Source organism: Aotus nancymaae, unplaced genomic scaffold (genome assembly GCF_030222135.1).
Source record: "Aotus nancymaae isolate 86718 unplaced genomic scaffold, 86718_ANA_hifiasm-v0.15.2.pri h1tg000028l, whole genome shotgun sequence".
Lineage (NCBI taxonomy): Eukaryota > Metazoa > Chordata > Mammalia > Primates > Aotidae > Aotus > Aotus nancymaae.
The window spans coordinates 12,920,503-12,947,589 of NW_026988441.1; the positions used below are offsets into that span (position 1 = coordinate 12,920,503).

General features: G+C 51.0%; 3 protein-coding genes and 1 long non-coding RNA gene across 11 annotated transcripts in view; 2 read left to right on the forward strand and 2 right to left on the reverse strand.

Annotated features, from left to right (window-relative positions):
- Positions 1-155: 155 nt before the first annotated feature.
- On the forward strand, positions 156-9,681 carry EXOSC5 (exosome component 5). Of its 2 annotated transcripts, XM_064381278.1 has the most exons (6): positions 157-353; positions 2,249-2,362; positions 3,860-3,981; positions 5,932-6,072; positions 7,784-7,873; positions 9,322-9,681. In XM_064381278.1, exons 1-6 carry the CDS (start codon positions 206-208, stop codon positions 9,412-9,414), a joined length of 708 nt encoding a protein of 235 aa, XP_064237348.1. In that variant the 5' UTR covers positions 157-205; the 3' UTR covers positions 9,415-9,681. The 2 variants fall into 2 exon arrangements, with proteins under 2 accessions (XP_064237349.1, XP_064237348.1); XM_064381279.1 differs by lacking the exon at positions 2,249-2,362 and having other exon boundaries at positions 156-353.
- LOC135276745 (uncharacterized) lies at positions 2,815-9,389 on the reverse strand. Its single transcript, XR_010344264.1, has 4 exons — positions 9,246-9,389; positions 8,135-8,228; positions 5,913-6,052; positions 2,815-4,100 (listed from the first exon to the last, which is right to left on the reverse strand). It is a non-coding gene; the product is annotated as an uncharacterized LOC135276745 (long non-coding RNA).
- On the reverse strand, positions 9,405-27,072 carry TMEM91 (transmembrane protein 91). 6 transcript variants are annotated; one of them, XM_064381281.1, is made up of 5 exons: positions 27,023-27,072; positions 16,945-17,041; positions 13,431-13,669; positions 11,343-11,492; positions 9,407-10,582 (listed from the first exon to the last, which is right to left on the reverse strand). In XM_064381281.1, the coding sequence occupies exons 3-5, from the start codon at positions 13,638-13,640 to the stop codon at positions 10,424-10,426; spliced, it is 519 nt and encodes a 172-aa protein (XP_064237351.1). In that variant the 5' UTR covers positions 13,641-13,669; positions 16,945-17,041; positions 27,023-27,072; the 3' UTR covers positions 9,407-10,423. The 6 variants fall into 6 exon arrangements, with proteins under 6 accessions (XP_064237353.1, XP_064237351.1, XP_064237352.1 ...); XM_064381282.1 differs by having other exon boundaries at positions 16,945-17,037; positions 27,023-27,060; XM_064381283.1 differs by lacking the exons at positions 16,945-17,041; positions 27,023-27,072 and adding an exon at positions 14,998-15,103 and having other exon boundaries at positions 9,405-10,582.
- B9D2 (B9 domain containing 2) overlaps positions 26,844-27,087 on the forward strand; it is a 9,678-nt gene continuing 9,434 nt past the window's right edge. For both annotated transcript variants that reach the window (XM_012461475.2, XM_012461474.2), the window contains exon 1: positions 26,844-27,065. The gene's annotated coding sequence lies outside the window, so the exon portion shown is untranslated. The remainder of the gene's footprint in view (positions 27,066-27,087) is intronic.

The following is a 27,087-nucleotide window of genomic DNA, read 5'->3' on the forward strand; positions in this document are numbered from 1 at the left end:
GCCTCCTGTTCTCAACTGCCCAATGGCGTTGCCAGAGTTAGGAGGTGGGTCAGGGCGGAGCCAAATTGTTGGTAAACGCTAAGCCACGTGCGGACGCCCAGGCTAACTGCCCAGCCCAACGCGTGCGCACTGGTTACGCAGCCTGTACGCAGCGCGCGCCGCCGGGCGGAAGTGACAATCACAGCCGCACGTGGGGTCTGGCGTGATGGAGGAGGAGATGCATACTGACGCCAAAATTCGCGCTGAAACTGGAACAGGGTCCAGCCCTCGGGGTCCCGGCTGCAGCCTCCGGCACTTTGCCTGCGAACAGAACCTGCTGTCGCGGCCAGATGGCTCTGCTTCTTTCCTGCAAGGTAAGAACTTCACGCTTGTCTTTCTTTTAGAGAAGGAACTACAGTGCAACAGAGTGCCCACCTCCCCACGTTACCAGCTGGTAACTGTCACTCCTGCACTGATGCAGGATTTCTTGTCCGGTTGAATACTACTACATACGCAGGGATACACACATCTCTCCCTCACGACTAGAAAGAAGATAGCTCCATCCTAGCAAATATCTCTGAGAATGAGAAGAGGGGCAGACTGTCCCCCCAAGAATGGATATTTCAGAATAGGGAAAATCACCTCACCAGGGCAACTATCCCCCTTAACTAGATTCGTCCTCCGCCTCACACACCCTCTAGGTCCATGCATCCCGGACTGACGCAAACCTATCTATTTGCATAAATACTCTGGACTGTGACGGATCTTTCACCCACATAAATACTCCTCAAATTGAAGATAATGTCACTACCCTAGGTTGAAAAATATATCGCCACTGCCACCTCACTGCATCTCTCCACAGGAGTAAGTATCCCTAAGATGAGGGCAAGTCTTACCTATAGGGCAAATATCCCCTTCCCCTAGCTAAATAACTCTCAAAACTAGATTAACTCCAAGAACATTTTTCTTTAAAATTTGACATGGGCCGGGCGCGTTGGCTCACGCCTGTAATCCCAGCACTTTGGGAGGCCGAGGCGGATGGATCATGAGGTCAAGAGATCGAGACCATCCTGGTCAACATGGTGAAACCCCGTCTCTACTAAAACTACAAAAAATTAGCTGGGCATGGTGGCGCGTGCCTGTAGTCCCAGCTACTCAGAAGGCTGAGGCGGGAGAATCGCCTGAACCCAGGAGGCGGAGGTTGCCGTGAGCCGAGATCGCACCGTTGCACTCCAGCCTGGGTAACAAGAGCGAAACTCCGTCTCAAAAATAAAATAAAATTTGACATGGGAGGCCGGGTGCAGTGGCTCACGCCTGTAATCTCAGCACTTTGGGAGGCCGAGGCGGGTGGATCACCTGAGGTAGGGAGTTCAAGACCAGTCTGGCCTACATACAAAACCCCATCTCCACTAAAAATACAAAAATTAGCTGGGTGTGGTGGTGGGTGCCTGTAATCCCAGCTACTCAGGAGGCTGAGAGCAGCTGCAGTAAGGGGGAGGATGGTTAGCTTTGAGGAAGGACTTCCTGTTAAAAGTTACTAATATCAGGGCCAGGTATGGTGGCTCACACCTGTAATCCCAGCGCTTTGGGATTACAGGTGCCCAGGAGTTCAAGACCCGCCTGAGCAACATGGCAAAATCCCCTCTCTACTAAAAATACTAACATTAGGCCGGCACAGTGGCTCACACCTGTAATCCCAGCATTTTGGGAGGCCAAGGTGGGCGGATCACCTGAGGTCAGGAGTTCAAGACCAGCCCTGGCCAACATGGTGAAACCCCATCTCTATTAAAAATTTAAAAAAAAAAAAAAAAAGCCGGGCATGGTGGCATGGGCCTGTAGTTCCAGCTACTCGGGAGGCTGAGGGGGGAGGATCGCTTGAGTCCGGAAGGTCGAGGCTGCAGTCAACCATTATGGCACCATTGCACTCCAGCCTGGGCCAGGAGAGTGAGACCCTGCCTGAATGCCATAATGGATGACTGTTACTAATATCAGCTAAAGTCAGTTGCGCACTCAGCATGAGCCCCACAATGTCTTAAGTGTTCTCTGTGAATTGAGTCCTTTGACCCTCACAGGACGCTAGAGGGGAGGGACTGCTGTTGTCCCCATTTTACAAATGAGGATGTGCAGGCAGAGAAGTGAAGTGAGTGCTCAAAGAATCACTGCCAACAAATGGCGGGGGTGGCGTGGGGAGCCCTGGCCATCAGGCTCAATGCCACGAATGGGGCCCCAGAAGCCACTGTGAGTGAGGCCTCCCCTGCTGTCTCCCCAGGTGACACCTCTGTCCTGGCGGGCGTGTACGGGCCGGCCGAGGTGAAGGTCAGCAAAGAGATCTTCAACAAGGCCACACTTGAAGTGATCCTGAGGCCGAAGATCGGGCTGCCTGGTAATGGGCGCTGCTGAACCTCTGAAGAGTGCCCAGTTCGTCAGAACCGCTCCCTGGCTCCTCCCTGCCAGCTGCTCCCAGTCTCCACTCCCCACTTTGGTCTCCCCTCAGCTGTTTCTTTAACTCTCTGCCCTGTGTCTCATCTTCTGTTGCTTCTCTGTCTGCCTCTAATTTCTCCCTCCGTCTCTCTCCCTCTCTCTGCCTTCATCTCCCTTCATCTCCCTTTCATTCCATTAACCCGTTTTTCTTTTTCTTTTTCTTTTCTTTTCAGATAGTGTCCTGCTCTGTTGCCCAGGCTGGAGTGCAGTGTCACGATCTTGGCTCACTGCAACCTCCGCCTCACAGGTTCAAGCGATTCTCTTACCTCAGCCTCCTGAGTAGCTGGGATTACAGGCAACTGCCACCACCCCCAGCTAATTTTTTTGTATTTTTAGTAGAGGCAGAGTTTCACCATGTTGGCTAGGCTGGTGTCAAACTCCTGACCTCAGGTGATCTGTTCGCCTCAGCCTCCCAAAGTACTGGGATTGCAGGTGCAAGCCACTGCTCCTGGCCTTTTTTAATTTATTTTTTATTTTGTTGAGATGGAGTCCTGCTCTGTTGCCTAGGCTGGAGTGCAGTGGCGCAATCTTGGCTCACTACAACCTCCACCTCCCGGGTTCAACCTGTTCTCCTGTCTTAGCCTCCCAAGTAGCTGGGATTACAGGCATAAGCCACATACCCGGCTAATTTTTGTATTTTTAGTAGAGACAGTGTTTCACCATGTTGGTCAGGCTAGTCTCTAACTCCTGACATCAGGTGATCCACCCATCTCGGCCTACCAAAGTGTTGGAATTACAGGCATGAACCACAGAGCCCAGCTTTTTTTTTTTTTTTTTTTGAGATGGAGTCACTCTTGTCACCCAGGCTGGAGTGTAATAGTGTGATCTCGGCCCACTGCAACCTCCACCTCCCGGGTTCAAGCCATTCTCCTATCTCGGCCTCTCGAGTAGTTGGGATTACAGGCACACACCACCATACCCAGCTAATTTTTATATTTTTAGTAGAGACAGGATTTCGCCATGTTGGCCAGGCTGGTCTCAAACTCCTGATCTCAAGTGATCCACCTGTCTCAGCCTCCCAAAGTGTTGGGATTACAGGCATGAGCCACTGTGCCTGGCCCATCAACCTATTTTTCACCCTTTTACCCTCATATCTCTCAGTCTGCACTGGCTGGGCCTGCTGGGGTGGGAGTGGGCATGGGTAGCATCACAGACATGGTACTCTCAGGTCTTCCTCCCCTGGATGGTTCCCTTGGTGGATACCGGAGGTAGCAGGGGTCGGTGGATGGCAGGCAGGCCCTGCCTCCTTCCCACTGGAATCCTCCATCATCCCTGCAGGTACCTGCACCATCCCAGCCTGAGACTATGGGCCCTTTCTAGGGGGTTTGGGTGGAGCATACGGAGTAAGGTGAGCCAGATGGAGGGGAAGACTGTGACAACCTCTCTTCAATTTCCTCAGGCGTTGCAGAGAAGAGCCGGGAGCGGCTAATCAGGAACACGTGCGAGGCAGTGGTGCTGGGCACATTGCACCCCCGCACCTCCATCACCGTGGTGCTGCAAGTTGTCAGCGATGCCGGCTCTGTATCCTTTCCCACAGGCTGCTGCCTCCAGGAAGTCTCCTGATTGCTTCTTTTCTGGTGACCACATATGCCCTCTCTGCTAGCCAGAAAGCCTTCAAACACTTGATGGGCACCAGCTCACTGAAGAAGGAGAGTAAGCATAGCCTGAGTGCTTACTTATATGCCAGACTGTTTGCGGTGCCTTACACACGTATCTCATTTAATACAGCATGTGAAACACGTGCTCTTCTGATCCCCATGCAAGTGGCAGAGCCAAGACTTAGACCCAGATCACCTAGTTCTAGAGCCCAACGACCCTGGCAGATGAATGTTCTTATCTTCCCATGTTTCAGGTGACAAAACTGAGGCCCAGACAGGGGAAGGGGCTTGCCCAAGGTCACACAGCTGGAAGGCAGCATAGGCAGGACTCAAGCCCAGGCCGGTCTGACTCCAGAGCCTGTGTCAATCACTTCTTTTGTTTTTTGTTTGTTTGTTTTTGAGCCAGGGTTTCAGTCTGTCGCCCAGACTGGAGTACAGTGGTGCAATCTCAGCTTACTGCAACTTCCACCTCCCAGGCTCAAGCAATTCTCATGCTTTAACCTCCTGAGTAGCAGGAATTACATGCGCCCACCCTAATGACAGGCTAATTTTTGTATTTTTAGTAGAGAAGGGGTTTCACCATTGTTGGTCAGGCTGGTCTCAAACTCTTGACCTCAAGTGATCAGCCCGCCTTGGCCTCCCAAAGTGCTGGGATTACAGGCGTGAGCTACTGTGCCCGACCGGCAATCACTTGTACTCTGCACCTCAGTGGATTTCAGGCTGTCAGTGCTGGGGGCGCCCTGAGCAGAGAGCAGCTGAGTCAGGAGCTTGGCCTCGAAAGATCACTGTGTCCGAGGTGAGGGAGGTGGAGGTTGAGGACCAGAATTAGGCATTGTAGAAGGCTTTACTGGCACGCGGCCCCGAATTGGACAGACGTTTTATGGATGGGCAGAGAGAGAAGGTATTGTAACTCCATTTTACAGAAGGGGAAAGTGAAGCCTGGAGGAAGTGGTGGGGGATCAGCAGCAGAACTGGAACCGATTGACTCTAAAGCTGTGGCCTTTGTGTGGCCTGCTAGGCCTGGAGAAGAAACACATGAGGAAACTGAGGCAGAGCCAGCTGACTCCCAACCCATGCTCTCCTTCCATGGTGAGTTCCCTGCAGGCAGCAGTGAGAATGGCTCTTCCTCCACTGCCCTGCCAGCTCTGTCACTGGGGAGTGGCTGCCACCCACATTTCAGGCCTGGCTCTGCCAGTGCCTCCCCCACGGGACTTTGGAAGGTTTCTTCCCCTCTCTGACCCTGCTTGCCAAAACATGTGTGGTACGTACTTCAGTACATACCTGTTGAATATTATGATAATCCCTACCTAACAGATGAGGAGCTTGAGACTTGAGTAAGTCACTTCCTCAAGCTCACAAGCTGAGAGAGCAAAGCCAGGTCTGGAACCCAGGGTTACTCAATCCCAGAACCACTTCTAACCACTCTGCCATACTGTCCTTCTGTGACCAATTAGTGACCTGCCACAGGCATTGGCCCAGTGGAGGGAGGCATGGATCTGCTCTGCTGGCCAGACCTACAGTAGAAACTTCTTAGGCTGGGTGCTGTGACTCAAGCCTGTAATCCCAGGACTTTGGGAGGCCAAGGCGGGAGGATCACCTGAGGTCAGGAGTTCGAAACCAGCCTGGCTAACATGGTGAAACCCCGTCTCTACTAAAAATACAAAAATTAGTCAGGCGTGGTGGTGGACACCTATAATCCCAGGTACTTGGGAGGCCGAGGCAGGAGAATCGCTTGAAACTGGGGGGCGGAGGTTGCAGTGAGCCAAGATCACACCACTGCACTCCAGCCTGGGCGATGAGTGACATTCTATCTCAAAAAAAAAAAAAAAACCAACAAAAAAAAGGAAACTTAACCATTGCTTGTGGTGCTCAGCTCCTGGCCTGTTGTCTGAATGCCGCCTGCATGGCATTGGTGGATGCAGGTGTACCCATGCGGGCTCTCTTCTGTGGGGTCACCTGTGCCCTGGACTCTGATGGGACCCTCGTGCTGGATCCTACATCCAAGCAAGAAAAGGTAAGTGTGAAGACCAGGGTGGCTGAAAGGCAGAGGCCAGACAGCTCCCCCTCCCTTCCTCCAGGCCTCACTTCTCTGCAGACAGTTGGCTCATGCCACGTCAGTCCCACTTAGCAAGGGCTGCTCCAATCATCATGGTTCATTTAGCAGCAAGTGACAGAAACCCAGTTCAAACTTCCTTAATTGGAAAGGAAATGTATGGCTGGGCGTGGTGGCTCACGCCTGTAATCCCAACACTTTTTTTTTTTTTTAAAGGCTAGTCAAGTGAAGCAGTGGGAATGGAGAAGGAACAAAGAAATCTGTAACTGGTTGTAATCAATTAGTTGTAAACACCACTGCACTTGGACCAGCCAATCCCAACACTTTGGAAGGCCGAGGTGGGTGGATCACCTGAGGTCGGGAGTTTGAGACCAGCATGACCAACATGGAGAAACCCTCTCTACTAAAAATACAAAATTAGCTGGACATGGTGGTGCATGCCTATAATCCCACCTACTCGGGAGGCTGAGGCAGGAGAATCACTTGATCCCAGGAGGCAGAGGTTGCGGTGAGCTGATATTACACCATTGCACTCCAGCCTGGGTGACAAGAGTGAAACTCGGTCTCAAAAAAAAAAAAAAAAGGTATGGCCAAGAACAGTGGCTCACACCCGTAATCTCAGCACTTTGGTAGGCTGAGGTGTACAGATCACCTGAGGCCAGGAGTTCAAGACCAGCCTGGACAATATGGTGAAACCCCAACTCTACTAAAAATATAAAAATTAGCCAGGCATGGTGGTGCACACCTGTAGTCCCAGCTAGTGGGGAGGCTGAGGCAGTAGGATCGCTTGAGTTCAGGAGTTAGAGACCAGCCTGGCCAACATGGTGAAACTCTGTCTCTACTAAAAATATAAAAATTAGCCAGGCATGGTGGTGGGTACCTGTAATCCCAGCTACTCAGGAGGCTGAGGCAGGAGAATTGCTTGAACCCAGAGGGCAGAGGTTGCAGTGAGCTGAGATTGCACCACTTCACTCCAGCCTGGGCAAGAGTGAAACTCCATCTCAAAAAAATAATGAAATAAAACCAGGACTTCAGACACCATCAGGTTGTCCTCGCTTCACTTCTCGTCCCTGCCTTTCTCAGCTTCATTCTCTGTGGCTAGCATCTTTCCTGAGGCTGGGACTGACCCCGTAAGCTCCCAATTTCCATCTTAAGAGGCTCAAAAGCAAACATCAGCTCAGGTTCAGTGTCCTGAGCTCAGGTTATTTGGAGTTGTCTGCCCAGTGCTCTAATGGGTTCCTCCAATCAAGAAGGCAGAAGCCACTTAGAGGGTTTCAGATGGAGGGAATTGTTGTATTCTTTGGCAGTTGAGATGGAGTCTCACTGTGTTACCCAGGCTGGAGTGCAATGGCGCGATCTCGGCTCACTGCAACCTCCACCTCCCTGGTTCAGGCGATTCTCCTGCCGCAGCCTCCCGAGTAGCTGGGACTACAGGCATGCACCACCACGCCCAGCTCATTTTTGTATTTTTAGTAGAGACAGGATGCTCTACCCTTCCTACCCCATAGAAGGGTGACTGTCTCTCTTGACCTTGTGATCTGCCCGCCTCGGCCTCCCAAAGTGCCAAGATTATGGTCATGAGCCACTGTGCCTGGCCAAAGGACTGGCTGAGATTTTATCTGAAGGGAGGGTCCTAGGTCCCCCACTACCTTCTTCTTCCCTTTGTCCCTAGGAGGCCCGGGCAGTCCTGACCTTCGCCCTGGACAACGTGGAACAGAAGCTGCTCATGTCCAGCACCAAGGGGCTCTTCTCAGACGCTGAGGTACCAGCATGGGGATGAGGGCAAAAGCCAGAGCCTTCCCTCCCACCAACATGCAGTCTTGTCCCAACTCTGCCCTGGATTCTGAGAGGCTTCAGGAGAGCCTCTTGTACTTCTGCTTGTAAAAAAGGGAGTTTTCAAACTTTGTGGTCCCAGAAACCTTTATGGAAATGTTTAAGGGAAGCCCCATTTATGGGACAGGCAAAAAGAGGTTGAGCTCAGTTTAGTCAGAAGATGGCCAGGCATGAGCCCGGTGGTACACACCTGGGATCCAAGCACTCGAGGAGGCTGAGGCGGGTGGATCACGAGGTCAGGAGATTGAGACCATCCTGGCCAACATGGTGAAACCCTGTCTCTACTAAAATTAAAAAAAAAAAAAACTTTAGCCGGGCGTGATGGCACATGCCTATAGTCCCAGTTACTCGGGGGGCTGAGGCAGGAGAATCACTTGAACCCTGAAGGTAGAGGTTGCAATGAGCTGAAATTGCACCACTACACTCCAGCCTGGCAACAGAGCAAGACTCCATCTCAAAAATAATAATAAAAAATAAATAAATAGGGCTGGGCGCAGTGGTTCATGCCTGTAATCCCAGCACTTTGGGAGGCCTAGGTGGGTGGATCACGAGCTCAGGAGATCCAGACCATCCTGGCTAACAGTGAAACCATGTCTCTACTAAAAATACAAAAAATTAGCTGGGTGTGGCGGCACGCAGCTATAATGCCAGCTACTCGGGAGGCTGAGGCAGGAGAATCACTTGAACCCAGGAGGCAGAGGTTGCAGTGAGCCAAGATCGCGCCACTGCACTCCAGCCTAAGCAACAGAGTGAGACTCCATCCCCAAAAAAATAAAAATAAAAAAATAAAGTCAGTCAGAAGATGAGGGCATGTGATGGTCCCCCAGCTCCTAGCTCAGAGTGGTAAGCCACCAAAATTCCGGGTCTCAGGCTAAGGGACAGAAGCTTGGAAACTGCAAAAGCACGTCCAACCTGGACCTCATGAATCTAGGAATACATGGCAGGAAAAATTGGGAGTCTCTTGATTCCATGGCTCTTAGCTTATTTGGGGTCAAGGGGCCCATAACTGTAAAATCCCAAGACCACTCCCATTCTGCGCTTTCTCCAGTTCCCTAGCTCTGCAAAGCTGGGGCCTCTTCCAAAGTATGAGGATTCCTGACTGGTCTGAGTCCTGTTGCTGTCAGAATCTTATCCCTGAAGCCCTCACCCTCTCTTTATTTCTCCTGATCTCTAAGAAACGGCTCATGAAGTGGGAGATAATCCCTCACCACCTGCCTCACTTGGGGGCGGGGGAGTGATGGGAGGTGAAGGGGGAGGTGGTGGGTTTAGGGGCGAAGGGAGGCAGGTGGGGTCAGCAGAACCTCTTGCATCAGCCCCGTCGTGTCATGTGTGCGTGCAGGGCTCGGCCCTCATCACCAACCAGTCTCTCCCCCGCAGCTCCAGCAGTGCCTGGCTGCGGCCCAGGTGGCTTCGCAACACGTCTTCCGCTTCTACCGGGAATCGCTGCAGAGGCGTTACTCCAAGAGCTGAGACAAGCTGGGGCAGGGGGTCGCTCCCACTGCCTCCACCCACCCACCCGCTACAGCCTAAAGCAAACCAGCGGCCCAGCCTTGCCTCTCTGTCCTATGGGCTCATGTGAGCCTGCAGCCATGTCACCACAGGGGCTCCTGCAGGGAGGCCTTGGCCCCTGACAGTCCCCAGGCCTGGGGCCACAGATCCCTGCTCAACAAGGATAACATTCAAAGGAGTTCACATTTATGGAATGGATGGGTCAATAAATTAATTCATTTTAACACGTCTGTGGAGCACCTATTGTCTGCAGGCCCTGCTAGTGAGATCCCAGAGAAGCAGAGAGGTAAGCTGGTATTTGTCAGACGGTACTAAATCTATGAAAAAAATAAAACCAGCCGGGCACGGTGGTTCATGCCTGTAATCCCAGCACTTAGGGAGTATGAGGCGGGCAGACCAGCCTGGCCAACATAGTGAAACCCTGCCTACTAAAAATACAAAAATGAGCTGAGCGTGGTGGCAGGTGCCTGTGGTCCCAGCTACTCTGGAGGCTGAGGCAGGAGAATGGTTTGAACCCGGGAGGTGGAGGTTGCAGTGAGCCAAGATCGTGCCACTGCACTTCAGCCTGCGTGACAGAGTGAGACTCCATCCCAAAAACAACAACAACAAAACCCTCTTCCCCCTTCTCCAGCTCAGATCTAAGGGAGCAAGCACCCTGGGATGCCCACCACAGCTCGTCACCCTGACCGGTCGGTCCCCTCTTGGTCTCAAGCACCCCAACCCCTTCTATCCTCCCCGACACACGTACACGAATAGACTCTGGTTTGGCCGCAAGGGTGTCTGGTGTTTAATCTCACGTTGCTGCCGCCCGATGAGTGGTGGCCAGGAAGGGGAGGGGTTCCAGTCCAGGTCGCTGCCGTCTCTAGATGCTCCTGCCGCCGCAGCAGCTGCATCCACCAAGATTCTCTGCTCTGCCCACAGATTCGCTGGCTGCCGGCCTCATGGTTCACAGTGAGGGCTGTAGGGGCAACTAGGGCGGGTCTCGGGAGGCAAGGTAGGCGGCCAGGGTCACCAGGGCAGCCGCATACGTGCACACGCCCAGCCCGATGGCGAGGACCCCCAGCAGGAAGGCACGGCGGGAGGCGGCCCCTGCCCCCTGGATGTCCCCCTTGGCCCAAGCCTTGTTGGTCTGTAGAGGCAGTGGGCAGCAGTGACCCAGGCATCCCCTCAGCCCCAGACCCTTCCCCTGGTCCCTCCCCCACCCAACATCCCCATTCATTCATGCATGCATGTATTCCAAAAGCAGATATGTAGCAACTACTATAGGTCAGCCACTGGGGATGCTGAGTGACTAATAAAACATTAAAATAGTATATGCCACTATTCTAACTCACTTGATTCTCACATTGACCCACAGGTAGCAATTATTCCCACTTCACAGATGAGAAAAGTGAGGTACAGGGAAGTTACGTGACTTGCCCAAAATCTTACAGAGAGGTTGGGCACAGTGGTTCATGCCTGTAATCCCAGCACTTTGGGAGGCCGAGGCAGGAGGATCACTTGAGGTCAGGAGTTTGAGACCAAACTGGCCAACATGGTAAAACCCTATCTCTACAAGAACTACAAAAATTAGCCGGGTGTGGTGGCAGGCACCTATAATCCCAGCTACTCAGGAGGCTGAGGCAGGAGAATCACATGAATCTGGGAGGCAGAGGTTGCAGTGAGCTGAAATTGCACCACTGCACTCCAGCCTGGGTAACAGAGCGAGACTCCATCTCAAAAAAAAAAAATCTTGCAGAGAGTGGCAGACTCAGAATTTGAGTTCAGGTGGTTCTTAACTAACACTCTGGGCTGCCTTTCAACGGAATTCCCACCTCTTACACAGCTGTTTTGTGGTGCATTTTTCTCTTTTATGCCCAGTGCCCTCCCAGTCCCACACACACACTGACCTTCTGGGCTAGACAGAAGGCAGCGATGCCCACAGGCCAGAAACAGCACAGCATGGAGAAGACAGCCAAGCCGAGGTGGTCGTGGGGAAGGAACGGTGAGAGACGGCCGCCCCCATCCGAGTCAGAGTCACTGTCACTGGATGACATATCCTACGGCAGGAAAGTGCCCAGGTGGGCATCTCCATCCGCCTTTCCTGCTCAGTGCTCTGCTCTCCATGGCCCCCAAAGGCCAATACCTGCCCCCAGGGCCTCCCCAGAGATACAAAGAGAAGAAAATACTCAGAGATGGGCTTTTGTTCATTCGTTTGAGACAGAATTTTGCTCTATCACCCAGGCTGGAGTGCAGTGGCTTGATCTCGGCTCACTGCAATCTCTGCCTCCCAGATTCAAGTGTTTCTCCTGCCTCAGCCTCCCAAGTAGCTAGGATTACAGGTGCCTGCCACCACGCCTGGCTAATTTTTATATTTTTCTTTATTTATTTACTTATTTATTTAGAGATTGAGTTTTGCTCTGTCGCCAGGCTGAAGTGCAATGGCGCAATCTCGGCTCACTGCAACCTCCACCTCCCAGGTTCAAGCGATTCTCCTGCCTCAGCCTCCCGAGTAGCTGGGACTACAGGCGTGTGCCACCACGCCCAGCTAATTTTTGTATTTTTAGTAGAGACAGGGTTTTACCATGTTGGCCAGGATGGTCTCAATCTCTTGACCTGATCCACCCACCTCAGCCTCCCAAAGTGGTGGGATTACATGTGTGAGCCACTGCTCCCAGACTTTTTTTTTTTTTTTTTTTCAGTAGAGATGGGGTTTTACCATGTTGGCCAGCCTGGTCTCAAACTCCTGACCTCAGGTGATCTATGCGCCTCGGCCTCCCAAAGTGCTGGGATTACAAGCATGAGCCACCACACTTGGCCTAATTTTTGGATTTTTAGTAGACACTGGCTTTCACTACATTGGTCAGACTGGTCTTGAACTCCTGACCTCAAGCAATCCACTCACCTTGGCCTCCCAAAGTGCTGGGATTACAGGCATGACCATCGCGCCCAGCCCCACATGCTTTTCTTACCATGTGACTTTGATATCCTTCCCATCAAGGGATGAGTTCTGTGTCCCATCCCCTTGAATTTGAGCAGGCCTATGACTCACTTGTAATTAACATAATGTGGTGGAAGTCACGTTACGTGACTTCCAAAGCGAAATCAGAAAAGGTGAGGCAGCTTCTGCTTCGCTGCAAAACTCATGCTGCAGGCTGAGGTACATAAGTAGCCTGACTGCCCTGAAGCTGTTATGCTGTAATGGCCCAAAACAGCTCACATGGAGAGACCACATATAGAAGCCCTGAGTACTAGAGATAGTACCCTACTTATTTTTAAAAGTTTTATTAGAGCAAAAGGATGCAAATCAGAATGAGCAATAGAAAGTCATGCATAGGAGCCTGGACGTGGTGGCTCACACCTGTAATCCCAACAATTTGGGAGGCTGAGGCAGGCAGACTGCTTGAGCTCAGGAGTTTGAGACCAGCCTGGGCAACGTGGCAAAAACTCTTCTCTAAAAAAATACCAAAAAACTAGCCAGGCATGGTGGCACAGGCCTGTGGTTCCAGCTACTTAGCAGGCTGAGGTGGGAGGATTGCTTGAGCCCAGGAGATCAAGGTTGCAGTAAACTACGATCGCTCCACTGCACTCCAGCCTGGGCAACAGAGCGAGACCCTGTCTCACAGAAAGAGAGAGAGAGAGAGAGAGAGAGAGAGAGAGAGAGAGAGACAGAGCAAGCGAGCGAGCAGGGTGGACAGAAGCCAGCGATTCATCCACTTTGAAGACAGAGAACCGTGGAGTCAGAGATGAGAGGAAAAACAGAGCCAAAAGCCCAGCAACAAAGATGAGAGACAAATCTGGAGAGAAAAAGCTAAAGAAACCAGGAGAGACACAGAACAAGAACCATAGCTGGAAATCTCAGAATCCCAAACACAGTTGGGAAGTGGGACTCCAGGCCTAAGGCAGATCTGCGCAGCTGTCAGCCTGCCAGATGCTGGCCGTAGCCAGGCTCACCCCAGCCCCCTCCCGTACCTTCCACCAAGGCCTGCTCTTCCTACCTCCACATCAGGAGATCCTGGTTCCCCCAGGCCAGCGCTCACAGAGGGAAGAGGTGGTGACAGGAACTGCAAACCCCTCAGGGACTCGATAAAGGCTATCTCTCTTAAGGGGGACCCCAGCTCATGCCTGCCAGGCTTCTGGGCAGGGGTCTCACATCCTGTGCCCTCCAGCAGAGGCTGTTGAAGCTCACGAAGACTAGGGCTGTCCATGGCTTTGGGGAAACTTCAGGAGGGGTTTCCTAGGGGTACAGGGAAGAAAAAGTCAAGTTGTCAAGTTGTAAAAGTCTCACTTCACTCAACCCCTGATCCCTTGCTTTAGAGAGACCCAGAGAGAAAAAAAAGATTGGTCTCAGGTTACAAAGAGAACTCAGGGATCTGGACATTCAATTCTGGGCATTTCTTTTTTTTCTTTTTGAGACAGAGTCTCGATCTGTTGCGCAGGCTGGAGTGCAGTGGCACGAACTCGGCTCACTGCAGCCTCCGCCTCCTCAGTTCAAGCGATTCTCCTGCCTCAGCCTCGCAAGTAGCTGGGATTACAGGTGCCCGCCACCATGGCCGGCTAATATTTTTGGATTTTTAGTAGAGACGGGGTTTCACTATGTTAGCCAGGCTGGTCTCCAACTCCTGACTTCAGAGGATCCACCTGCCTTGGCCTCCCAGTGCTGGAATTACAGGTGTGAGCCACCGCACCTGGCCAATTTCTGGGAATTTCTCTCAGGCAAAGCCACATACCCATCACACCCTTATCCCAGTAAGTTGCACCTGTTGCACTATGCCTTACACACTCACATGCCCCATGAACACTCCCATACCCATCCCAGGTTCATACACTACGACCACCTATCCAGGTCCATGCACCCCTCCCAGGTACACACACAGCCATCCCCTACCCTCAGTGCTGCCTGGAACTTCACTCTAGCCTACATTCCCCTTCTCTGTCTCCTAGACCTGCCCCTCAAGTCCCCTGCCACACAGCCCATCTAGGCAAGCCCAGCCTCCACCTCCACACATTCATCTCCCAAAGGACTCCTTGCATATTTGCCCCAAACATCAGCTCCCAAAAAACACCCCTTTCAGGCCCTCAACCTTCTTCCACATTTATCTCAATTGACTCCTTGCACAATTCTAATCCCCACTGCATCACAAGCCACAGACACGTGTGCACACGCACACATGCACAGGCTTCCCACCCATGCACCCAGCACTCTCCCCTATTCCCCTGACTTCTCTTGCATGCCTGCCCCACTCATCAGGCCCAGGCGCCCCTCCCCTGCTCCACCCACACCCATGACTCCACACAACTCCCACACACACACCAGCTCTCCAGAATTCTCCTTTGCACACCTCGCCCCATAAACACCCTCAACCCAGCACACACATACACATACACACTCAACACAACCAGAGAGAATATTCTTCTCGTCCTACGATCCCTCTGGGAGGCCCCCACGCCTCCTGCCCGCTCACTCCAAACCTTGATTTCCTCGCCAAAGCTTTGCCCTCTCATCCTGCAACGCCAAGACCCAGGGGAGGGACTGTTGCCCCCTCACCTCCGCCCATCACTCACCGCTCACGATCACAGGCCAGGGCCTCCTGTACCCCCCGCACCGACACCTGCCCGGACCCTGCCACTGGTGGGGTGGGCAAACAGCGCACCCAGAGTCCGGCCGCCAGAGGGGTGCAGGGACCCAGCGCTCTGCTCCTAGCGGGTCTCACCGCCCCGGGCCTGCTGCGCATGGGGGGCGGGGGCGGGGACGGGGCGGGGCGACAGCCTCCCAGGCTCCGCCCCTCCGCAGCGGCCGGCGAGGGGGCCCTGAAGGCCGACGTCGGGGTCCGGCAGCAGGCGGGAAATCCCTGGAGAACGACAGCCCCTTCCCCGCGAGCCCAGGCCCAAGCGCTGCCGGAGAAGGGGGCGCCCCGGATTCTCCAGGGCCTTCCTGGCTTGGTCCCGCCTCCCTTCCCCATTGCGCAATAATAGCCAATAATAATAACAGCAACAAGGACCGTGCCCTCTAAGTGCTTTGCAAATATACATACACGTGTGTTCCTCAGAACACACAATCGTTTATTGTGTGTTCCTCAGAACACACAATAAAAGAGGCACAATCGTTTATTGTCCTGTTTCACGCGGGAGGCCGTGGTTAGATAAATTGCCTAAGGGCACAGCACCAGTTCATTGAGGCCAGACTATGCCCAAGCTTAAGTTATCATCGCATTCATTCCTGCTCTCAGTAGCGCCGGGTTTTTTTTTTTGTTTGTTTTGTTTTTTCTTGTCGTTGTTGTCACTGCTATTTTACTTTGGTTTTTTGTTTTTGTTTTTTGTTTTTTTGAGAGGGAGTCTCGCTCTGTTGCCCAGGCTGGAGTGCAGTGGTGTGATCTTGGCTCACCGCAACCTTCGCTTCCCCGCTTCAAGCAATTCTCCTGCCTCAGCCTCCCGAGTAGCTGGAATTACAGGCACATGCCACCACGACCAGTTAATTTTTGTATTTTTAGTAGAGACAAAATGTTGCCATGTTGGCCAGGTTGGTCTCGAACTCCTGACCTCATGATCCGCCCACCTCGCCTCCCAAAGTGCTGCGATTATAGGCATGAGCCACCAGGCCGGGCCAAATTTTTTTATTTTTTAAGAGACAGGGTCTTGCTCTGTTGCCCAGGCTGGAATGCAGTGGCATGATTTTCACTGCAGCCTCATCAGACTCCTGGGCTCAAAGCGATGGGATTACAGGTGTGAGCCTCTGCACCTGGCCTATTTTGTTTTGGGGTGTTTTTTTTTGGGGGGGGGGCGTTGCTGAGGGGTTGGCTTGTTTTTATCCCTGTTTTGCAGATAAGTAAACTGGGGCTCAGAGATGTATGCTCACTTGGCCACAGTAAACAGCTGGTACCAAGCCCAGCAGATTGTAACCCAAGGCTGTGTTCCTGCGGCCGTTGCTGATTCAATGGGCAAGGAGGAAGCAGAGGCAGGTGGGGTGGGAGCTTCTAGGGAAAGAAGCCTCAGGAGTGGGGTCCAGTATGGGTGATGCTCTGATTGTCATGTGGTACAAGTAATGTTCATGAGTCAGCATTTGGAGCCACACAGACCACAGACCTGGGTTCCTTTCCAGGCTCTTTTTTTTGGGGGAGGGGGACGGGGATAGAGTTTCACTCTTGTTGCCCAGGCTGGAGTACAATGGCTCAATCTTGACCCACTACAACCTCCACCTCCTGGGTTCAAACAATTCTCCTTCCTCAGCCTCCCAAGTACCAAGGATTACAGGCATGCACCACCACGCCCAGCTAATTTTGTATTTTTAGTAGAGACGGGGTTTCTCCATGTTGGTCAGGCTGGTCTCGAACTCCTGACCTCAGGTGATCCACCCACCTCAGCCTCCCAAAGTTCTGAGATTACAGGTGTGAGCCACCGCGCCTGGCCCCTTTCCAGGTTCTTTAAGGCACTGAGTGCGTGGCCTCTACACAATGCCTTCCGCTCTCTAAACCCCAAATTCTTCACCTGCAAAATGGGGATAATGCACCTTACCTCTACGTGATAACATATGTGGAGTACTTGGAATTGGTGCGACACCAAATGTCCAACATTGGGAGCCTCTCTGAACCTATTTTGTTTCAGGAGCTGCCTAGGAAATAGAAAAATTAAAAATTAAAAAGAAGAAATAGCCAACATTCATCCAAAGGCTGGCAAAGAAAGCACTCTGAACTTATTTGATGGTATTTATTAATATTATTATTTACATCCATCTTGCAAGATAAGACTCTCCTCCTTATCTTGCAAGCCTCTACCTCCTTCAGGGAGCCTCACATTCGCCTCCCTTCCCAGAAGCCCTCTGTCACACCAGATTGGAGGATTCCCCGGTCTTTGTGGGGCCGGAGTTCCCTCGCTCCAGGGCTCCAGGGCTCTGTGCCAAGAGTCCAGATGCTGGAGCTGGCACCAGCCCCACTCCCAGAGAGAACAGATGGCGTCTGCAAGTGCACTTGGCTCAGTTTCTGGCAGACGACAGTAGAAAGGAGACCCACGGGAGGGTAGATGAGAGTGTGAGGGGGCAGGATTGTTTTACCCAGGAGGGATGCCCCGTTACTCTCTATCTCAACCTTGCTCTAATTATTTTCATATTACTATGAAACATACCATAGGCCGGGTGCGGTGGCTCACGCCTATAATCCCAGCACTTTGGGAGGCCGAGGAGGGAGGACTGCTTGAGCCTAGGAGTTCAAAACCAGCCTAAGTGACATAGCAAGACCCCAGTCACCAAGGCTGGAGTGCAGTGACACAATCTCGGCTCACAGCAACCTCCACCTCCCAGGTTCAAGCCATTCTCCCACCTCAGCCTCCCAAGTAGTTGGGATTATAGGCGCCTGCCACCACAACTGGCTAATTTTGTACTTTTTTTTTTTTTTTTTTTTTTTTTGAGACGGAGTTTCGCTCTTGTTACCCAGGCTGGAGTGCAATGGCACGATCTCAGCTCACCGCAACCTCCGCCTCCTGGGTTCAGGCAATTCTCCTGCCTCAGCCTCCTGAGTAGCTGGGATTACAGGCACGCGCCACCATGCCCAGCTAATTTTTTGTATTAGTAGAGACGGGGTTTCACCATGTTGACCAGGATGGTCTCGATCTCTTGACCTTGTGATCCACCCACCTCGGCCTCCCAAAGTGCTGGGATTACAGGCGTGAGCCACCATGCCCGGCCCTAATTTTGTACTTTTAGTAGAGATGGGGTTTCACCATGTTGCCCAGGCTGGTCTCGAACTCTAACTTCAAGTGATCTGCCTGCCTTGGCCTCCCAAAGTGTTGGGATTATAGGCGTGAGCCATCGCACAAAAAAACAATTAAAAAAAAAAAATTAAGGCCCTGAGCAGTGGCTCACGTCTATAATCTCAGCACTTTGGGAGGCTGAGATGGACGGATCACCTGAGGTCGGGAATTCAAGACCAGCATGACCAACATGGAGAAACCCTGTCTTTACTAAAAATACAAAATTAGCAGGCTGGGTGTGGTGGCTCACCCATAATCCCAGCACTTTGGGAGGCCGAGGTGGGCAGATCACGAGGTCAAGAGGTTCAGACCATCCTGGCCAACATAGTGAAACCTCATCTCTACTAAAATACAAAAATTAGCTGGGCATGGTGGCGCGCATCTGTAGTCCCAGCTACTCAGGAGGCTGAGGCAGGTGAATTGCTTGAACCTGGGAGGTGGAGATTGCAGTGAGCCAAGATCACGCCACTACACTCCAGCCTGTCGCCTGGCAACAGAGCGAGACTCTGTCTCAAAAGAAAAAAAAAATACAAAATTAGCCAGGCCTGTAATCCCAGCTCCTCAGGAGGCTGAGGTGCGAGAATCGCTTGAACCCGGGAGGCGGAGGTTGCGGTGAGCTGAGATCGTGCCATTGCATTCCAGTGACAGAGCGAGATTGTGTCTCAAAAAAAAAAAAAGAACAAGATATTTATTTGTTCGCAAAGTATCTTCCCCCAGATTACTTATTGCAATAAAAAAAGATAGTATTCATGGGGAATACTGGCAGACATCACATAAACCAGATGATACAAGTTAACATCACCATTAACAGGACAAACTGACCTTATGTGCCTCTGATGTCAGGCAAAGAGGGAGACACATATCATTTCTTTGGTTTTGCTGCCAAAATGTATAACTTGATTCTAACAATAACAAAACATGAAACGAAGCCAAAATGAGGGACACTCTATAAAGGATGTGGCCTGGGCCGCACGCGGTTGTTCATGCCTATAATTCCAGCACTTTGGGAGGCCAAGGCAGGCGGATCACGAGGTCAGGAGTTCAAGACCAGTCTGGCCAATGTGGTGAAACCCCATCTCTACTAAAAATACAAAAATTAGCTGGGCACGGTGGCACATGTCTGTAGTGTCAGCTCAGGAGGCTGTGGCAGAAGAATCGCTTGAACCCAGGAGGCAGAGGTTGCTATGAGCCGAGATCATGCCACTGCACTCCAGCCTAGGTGACAGAGCAAGATTCTGTCTCAAAAAAAAATAATTAAATAAAGGAGGTGGCCTGTAACCTTCAAAACATCAATGTTACGAAAAAGCAAAGAAATAATAATAATAACAATAAAATAAAGTGCTGGCCGGCTACAGTGGCTCATGCCTATAAGCCCAGCACTTGGAGAGGCCAAAGCAGGAGGATAGCCTGAGCCCAGAGTTCCAGACCAGCCTGGGCAACAAAGTAAGACTCGTATTTTCTCCAAAACGTTTTCTTTTTTTATTTTGAGATGGAGTCCTGCTCTGTCACCACGCTGGAGTGCAGTGGCGCAATCTGGGCTCACTGCAACCTCTGACTCCCTGGTTCAAGCAATTTGCAATGAGACAGGGTTTCACCATATTGGCCAGCATGGTCTCCATCTCCTGACCTTGTGATCCTCCCGCCTCGGCCTCCCAAAGTGCTGGGATTACAGATGTGAGCCAACTCGCCCAGTCAACTTTTTTTTTTTGACAGGAAGTCTCACTTTGTCGCCCAGACTGGAGTGCAGTGGCGTGATATCACCTTACTGCAAATTCAGCCTCTCAGGTTCAAGTGATTCTCCTGCCTCAGCCTCTGAGAAGCTGGGATTATAGGCACGTGAAACCATGCCTGACTAGTTTTTGTATTTTTAGTAGACAGGTTTTCACCATGTTACCAAGGCTGGTCTCGAACTCCTAGCCTCAAGTGATCCCCCCCAGCCCCCTGCCACCTCAGCCTCCCAAAGTGCTGTTATTACAGGTGTGAACCACTGAGCCCTCCCTGACTCTCCAAAACTTAAAAAAAAAAAGTCAAGCAAGGTGGCACACACATGTAGTCCCAGCTACTTGGGAGGCTGAGGTGGGAGGATCACTTGAATCCAGGAGTTGCTATGATGGCCACTGTACTATAGTCTGAGTGGCAGAGCAAGGCTCTAAGTCAAGAAGACAAGGGTCAGGGAGGAAGAAATCCTGTTGCATGCTACAACTTGGATAACCCTGAGGACACTAGGCTAAGTGAAATAATCCAGTCATAAGAGGACAAATACCATAGGATTCCACTTACCTGAGGTACTCAGAGTACTCATATTCGCAGAGATAGAAAATAGGATAGTGGGACAGGCACAGTAGTTCACACCTGTAATCCCAGCATTCTGGGAGGCCAACGTGGGTGGATTACCTGAGGTCAGGAGTTCAAAACCAGTCTGGCCAACATGGCAAAACTCGGTCTCTACTAAAAATACAAAATTTAGCCAGGCGTGGTAGCGCATGCCTGTAATATCAGCTACTCAGGAGGCTGAGGCACAAGAATTGCTTGAACCCGTGAGGGAGATGTTGCAGTGAGCTGAGATCTTACCACAACACTCCAGCCTGGATGACAGAGCAAGACCCTGTCTCAAAAAAATAAAAAATAAAAAACTGGCTGCGCGTGGTGGCTCACGCCTGTAATCCAAGCACTTTGGAGGCCAAGGTGGGTGGATCACCTGAGGTCGGGAGTTCAAAACCAGCCTCACCAACATGGTGAAACCCTGTCTTAAAAAATAAATAAATAAATAAAAACAAAAAACAGGCCAGGCACGGCAGCTCATGCCTGTAATCCCATCACTTTGGGAGGGTGAGGCGGGGAGATCAGCTGAGGTTAGGAGCTCGAGTACAGCCTGGCCAACATGGTGAAACCCCATCTCTACTAAAAATACAAAAATTAGCTGGGCATGGTGGCGGGCGCCTGTAATTCCAGCTATTTGGGAGGCTGAGGCAGGAGAATTGCCTGGAGCCAGGAGGCGGAGGTTGCAGTGAGCCAGGATCACTTCACTACACTCCAGCCTGGGCTACGAGTGAGACTTCATCTCAAAAAGATAAATAAAAAAAGAAAATAGGATGGTGATTACCAGGAGCTGGGGAAGAGGGGGGGAATAGGGGAGTTGTTTTGTTTCAAAAATGTGTTTAGTTTGCAAAAAAGTATGAAAATAGTTGTGGAGATTGGTTGCACAACAATGTAAATGTACTTAACACTATTAAACAATATAGTTTTAAATAGTTAAGATGGTAAATGTGTATTTTACCACAATTAAAAGTTGAGGTTTTTTGTTTGTTTGTTTTGAGACACAGTCTCACTCTGTCATCCAGCCTGGAGTGCAGTGGCACGATCTCAGCTCACTGCAACCTCTGCCTCCTGGGTTCAAGCAATTCTCGTGCCTCAGCCTCCTGAGTAGCTGGGACTACAGGTGCTCACCACTACACCCAGCTGATTTTTTTTTTTTTTTTTACCACAATTGGGCAAATGTGTATTTTACCATAATTAAAAGTTAAGAGTGGTAAGGAAGGCTAAGGCAGGAGAATCTCTTGAACCCAGGAGACAGAGGTTGCAGAGAGAAGAGATTGCACCATTACACTCCAGCCTGAGCAACAATAGTGAAAATTTGTCTCAAAACAACAACACACTAGCCGAGACTACTGGCTGTGCACCATACTTGGCTTAAAAGCATTTTGTTTTATGGAAAGGGTCTCATTCAGTTGCCCAGGCTGGAGTGCTGTGCCACAGTTAGCTCACTGCAGCCTCGAACTCTCAGCCTAAGCAATCCTCCCACCTCAACACCAAAGTAGCTGGGACCACAGGGGCCTGCCACCATACCCAGCTAATTTTTTGTATATTTTGTACTGACGGGGTTTCGTCATGTTGCCCAAGCTGCTCTCAAACTCCTGGATTCAAGCAATCTGCCCACCTCAGTCTCACAAAGCGCTGGGATTACAGGTGTGAGCCACTGTGCCCAGCTCCATATTCTATTGGTTAAAAGCAAATTACAAGAACTAACCACATCGAAGGGGAGGAGAATTAGGTTCCACGTACTGAAAGTGGACTGCCCAAGAATCTGTGGATATATCTGAAAACAGCTTCAGGCTGGGCACCGTGGCTCACACCGTAATCCCAGCACTTTGGGAGGCCGAGGTGGGTGGATCACCTGAGATCAGGAGTTCAAGACCGGCCTGGCCAACATGGTGAAACCTGTCTCTACTAAAAATACAAAAACTAGCCAGGCGTGGTAGCACATGCCTGTAATCCCAGCTACTTGGGAAGCTAAGGCAGGAGAATTGCTTGAACCTGGGAGGCAGACGTTGCAGTGAGCCAAGATCACACCACTGCACTCTGGCCTGGCCCGCAGAGTGAGACTCTTTCTCAAAAAAACACAAAAAACAAAAAACAACAACAAAAAAAGGTGACAGGTTATTGCTGTGTCACCCATGCTAAAGTACCTCGGCATGATCACAGCTTACCGCAGTCTCAAATTCCTGGGCTCAAGCAATCCTCCTGCCTCATCCTCCTGAGTAGATGGGACTATAGGCATGCATCACCATGCCCTGCTATTTTTTTTTTAATTTTAAAATGTTTTTTGCAGAGATGGAGGTCTCACTATATTGCCTAGGATGGTCTAGAATTTCTGGCCTTTAGGCCTCTCAAAGTGCTGGGATTACAGGCATGATCCACAAGGCCTGGCCAACTTTTGATAATGTGAAGTTAGATCATTCAAACGTTAAAACTGTTAGAACTTTAAATTATTCTGAGCCTTGAGAGGAATGTTGCTATGTAGCCTGAGTCACGTAGCATGCAGTTACAACTTCTGCTTTTTCCTGTAACTGATTAAGAATGACCAAGCAGTGCCAGAGATAAGATCACCTCAGAACATTGCTCCTAGCCCAGGCGCTGTGGCCTCACGCTTATAATCTCAGCACTTTGGGAGGCAAAGTGGGAGGATCGCTTGAGCCCAGGAGTTTGAGACAAGCCTGGGCAACATAGTGAGACCACACATTTCTACAGAAAAATATATTAATATATTAAAAAATTAGCTGCGCATGGTGGCACATGCCTGTAGTCCCAGCTACTGGGGAGGCTGAGGTGGGAGGCTTGAGCCTAGGAGTTCAAGGCTGCAGTGAACTGTGATTGTGACACTGCAGTTCCGCCTAGGTAACAGAGCAAGATCTTATCTCAAGAAAAAAGAAAGAAAGAAAAAGAAAGAACGAATATTCCTCCTCCTCACACAACGTGAACGCAATCTTCCTTGCAGCAGAGCAAGCTGTTCTAATGAAATTGCTGTTAACATACATACTGGCCTTGTAGCCTGGAATAAATTCTATAGTTAATCATATTTTCTTTTCTTGTTTCTTCCTTTTTGAGAGTGGGAGTCTTGCTCTGTCACCCAGGCTGGAGTGCAGTGGGGCGATCTCTGCTCACTGCAACCGCCACCTCCCAGGTTCAAGTGATTCTCCTGCCTCAGCTTCCAAAGTAGCTGAGATTACAGGCATGTGCCAGCACGCCCAGCTAGTTTTTGTATTTTTTAGTAGAGATAGGCTTTCACTATATGTCGGCCAGGCTGGTCTGGAATTCCTGACCTCAGGGTATTCACCTGCCTCAGCCTCCCAAAGTGCTGGGATTACAGGCATGAACCAGTGAACCTGGCCTTAATCAGATTTTCTGAATCTCATTATTTATGGTGGACAATAATTTTTTTTCTTTTATTTAACATGGATACATGGGAGCCTTCAGAATGAAGACCCCAGCCAGGCGCGGTGGCTCATGTCTATAATCCCAGCACTTTGGAAGGCCAGGGTGAGCGGATCACCTGAGGTCAGCAGTTTGAGACCAGCCTGGCCAACATGGTGAAACCCTGTCTCTACTAAAAATACAAAAATTAGGTAGGAGGTGCAAGCCAGGTTGTGCAGAGCCTTGGGATGCATGGTAAGACTCTGGCTTCTGCCCTGAGTGAAACGGGGACCACTGGAGGGGTCTGAGCAGACGGGACCTGACTTAGGTGTTCACAGGGTCCCAGCTGCATGCAGGGTACAGACTAGGTGGGCTGGGGAAGAGGGTCCCAGAGACAAGGTTCCTATCGTAGTCCAGGTGAGAGATGAACTTGGACAGATCAAGGTACTGGGTGAGATAGAGGTGAGAAGTGGGATTTAGGATGTATTACTTTCTCTCTCTCTCTCTTTTTTTTTTTTGAGACGGAGTTTCGCTTTTGTTGCCCAGGCTGGAGTGTAATGGCTCGATCTCAGTTCAGCGAAAACTCCGCCTCCCGGGTTCAAGCAATTCTCCTGCCTCAGCCTCCTAGCAGCTGGGATTATAGGTGCACACCACCACGCCCAGCTAATTTTTGTATTTTCAGTAGAGACAGGGTTTCACCATTTTGGCCAGGCTTGTCTCGAACTCCTGACCTCATGATCCGCCCACCTAGGCCTCCCAAAGTGCTGGGATTACAGGCGTGAGCCACCGTATCTGGCCAAGATCTTTTTTTGTTTGTTTCTCCAGCTCCAGCTTAAAGGAAAGAAACATCATTTAAAAGTGAAATCTCAGCTGCGTGCAGTGGCTCACTCCAGCTTGGGCAACAGAGCAAGACTCTGTCTCAAAAAAAATACAAAAAGGCGCTGGGACCGAGAAAGGTGTCGCATGCCCGTAATCCCAGCACTTTAGGAGGCTGAGGCAGACAAATCACATGAGGCCAGGAGTTCGAGAGGAGCCTGGTCAACATGGTGAAACCCCATCTCTACTGAAAATACAAACATTAGCCAGGCATAGTGGTGGGCTACTCAGGAGGCTGAGACAGAAGAATCGCTTGAACCTGGGAGTCTACGTAGAGGTTGCAGTGAGCCGAGATCACGCCATTGCACTCCAGCCTGGGTGACAGCAGGAGAGTCGGCCTCAAAAAAAAAAAAAAATACCCCAACAACAACAACAATAAAAACAAAATCATAAGGAAGGGGCAACATTTCAATAGGATAACATTTATATTAAACAATTCAATGGACTATTTCACTACCAGATATGCGTTAATTTTTTGTAGAGATGGGGTCTTGCTATATTGGAACTTCTGGCCTCAAGAGCTCTTCCTGCCTCAGCCTTCAAAAGGGCTGAGATTACAGGCATGAGCCACTGCGCCTAGCCAATGGTAGCTTTTAAATACTTGTATCTATTGGCCAGGCTGGGTGGCTCAGTCTGTAATCCCAACAGTTTGGGAGGGCGAACTGGGGAGGACAGCTAGAGTCCAGGAGGTCAAGACAAGACTGGGCAACATAGCAAGACTCTTTTTTTTTTCTTTTTTTGAGACGGAGTCTCGCTCTGTACCCCAGGCTGGAGTGCAGTGGTGCGATCTCGGCTCACTGCAACCTCCGCCTCCTGGGTCCCGGTTCAAGCAATTCTCCTGCCTCAGGCTCCCGACTAGCTGGGATTACAGGCCTGAGCCACCGCGCCCGGCAAGACTCCATCTCTTAAAAAAAATAAAATAGAAAGAATTAGCCAGCCGTGATTGCGCATATCTGTGATCCCAGCTACTGGGAGGCTGAGGCAGGAGGACCCCTTGAACTCAGAAGTTAAGAGGTTGCAGTGGAGCCGGGCGCGGTGGCTCACGCCTGTAATCCCAGCACTTTGGGAGGCCGAGGCGGGTGGATCACGAGGTCAAGAAATCGAGACCATCCTGGTCAACATGGTGAAACCCCGTCTCTACTAAAAAATACAAAAAATTAGCTGGGCACGGTGGTGCGTGCCTGCAATCCCAGGTACTCAGGAGGCTGAGGCAGGAGAATTGCCTGAACCCAGGAGGCGGAGGTTGCGGTGAGCCGAGATCGCGCCATTGCACTCCAGCCTGGGTAACAAGAGCGAAACTCCGTCTCAAAAAAAAAAAAAAAAAAAAAAAAGAGGTTGCAGTGAGCTGTGATCGAGCCACCGTACTCCAGCTTGGATGACGGAGACCCTTTGATGGGACCTGATGACTGGCTGGATGCGGGAAATGATGGCATCTAGGATGGCATCCAGGCATAACATCTCCATTTCTTTACTGAAAAATCAATCAATAGGAAAGAGGATTTTCTGCAAATAAGGGGATCTAAGTTCTTCATTTCTCTTCGCTACCCCAACCGCTCCTTGCTCAGAATCAAGCAGTAACAGTGAACTAGGTAGTAGTTCCGAGGAGGTTGGACTTATCGGACCTTGAGAAGCCTAGCGGAACTCTTAAAACGGAAGCGGAACCCACTTCCCAACTTCTCCACTCTCAGAATGAGGAGTGATTTTTTTTGCTTTGTTTTCCAGTTACAAGGCAGGGGATGTACAAGAGGTCCTAGAAGGAATTCCCCCTTGGTCCTAGCTCAAGTCTCTGATTTGTGATCCCAGACCATAGAGAGCTCTTAGGTGGGATGGAGCAAGGAGGGGTGGGCGGAGCACGAAGCGATGAGGGATCTGCTTTTTTGGTAAAGACGATAGCTAGGAGAAACTACACTCAAACTTCCTCAGCCACACTCAAGATGGCAGCTTCCTCGCCACGCCCAAAATGGCGGAATCCTTTGCCGTGGCTGGAGAGATGCTATTTTCCCAAAACGGAGCGAGAAGAGGAAAATGTCCATCATAGCTTCACCCCACCCCCACCCCCCCGCGTTCGACTAGCACCAATCAGTGGCGCGCAGGGCGGGCACAAAGTCAGGGGAGGAGCCTGCTGTTGCCCCAGTAACAAGCAGGAAACCCCAGGCGAGCGCGACCGCAGAAGTATTGCGTCTTCCATCTCTCGCAGACAGGAAGGTCCTGGGAGAGGCGCGAGCCAAGCCTGGTCGGCGCCCGCGGAGAAAAGGACAAGTCAAACCCACGAACTACAAACCTCGTCACCGCGTTCGCATCTCCTAACCGTTAACGGCGCCAAGGTAGGAATAACGCATGCGCGGT

What these genes read in the sequence shown, in the direction of transcription:
- EXOSC5 (XM_064381278.1), top strand. Translation starts at nt 206, where the DNA reads ATGGAGGAGGAGATGCATACTGACGCCAAAATTCGCGCTGAAACTGGA. An exon ending in GCCGAAGATCGGGCTGCCTG is followed by an intron (nt 2,363 to 3,859) that starts GTAATGGGCGCT and finishes CAATTTCCTCAG; the next exon opens with GCGTTGCAGAGAAGAGCCGG. An exon ending in CTACATCCAAGCAAGAAAAG is followed by an intron (nt 6,073 to 7,783) that starts GTAAGTGTGAAG and finishes CTTTGTCCCTAG; the next exon opens with GAGGCCCGGGCAGTCCTGAC.
- TMEM91 (XM_064381283.1), bottom strand. Translation starts at nt 13,640, where the DNA reads ATGGACAGCCCTAGTCTTCGTGAGCTTCAACAGCCTCTGCTGGAGGGC. An exon ending in CAGGATCTCCTGATGTGGAG is followed by an intron (nt 11,493 to 13,430) that starts GTAGGAAGAGCA and finishes TTCCTGCCGTAG; the next exon opens with GATATGTCATCCAGTGACAG. An exon ending in CCTTCTGTCTAGCCCAGAAG is followed by an intron (nt 10,583 to 11,342) that starts GTCAGTGTGTGT and finishes CTGCCTCTACAG; the next exon opens with ACCAACAAGGCTTGGGCCAA.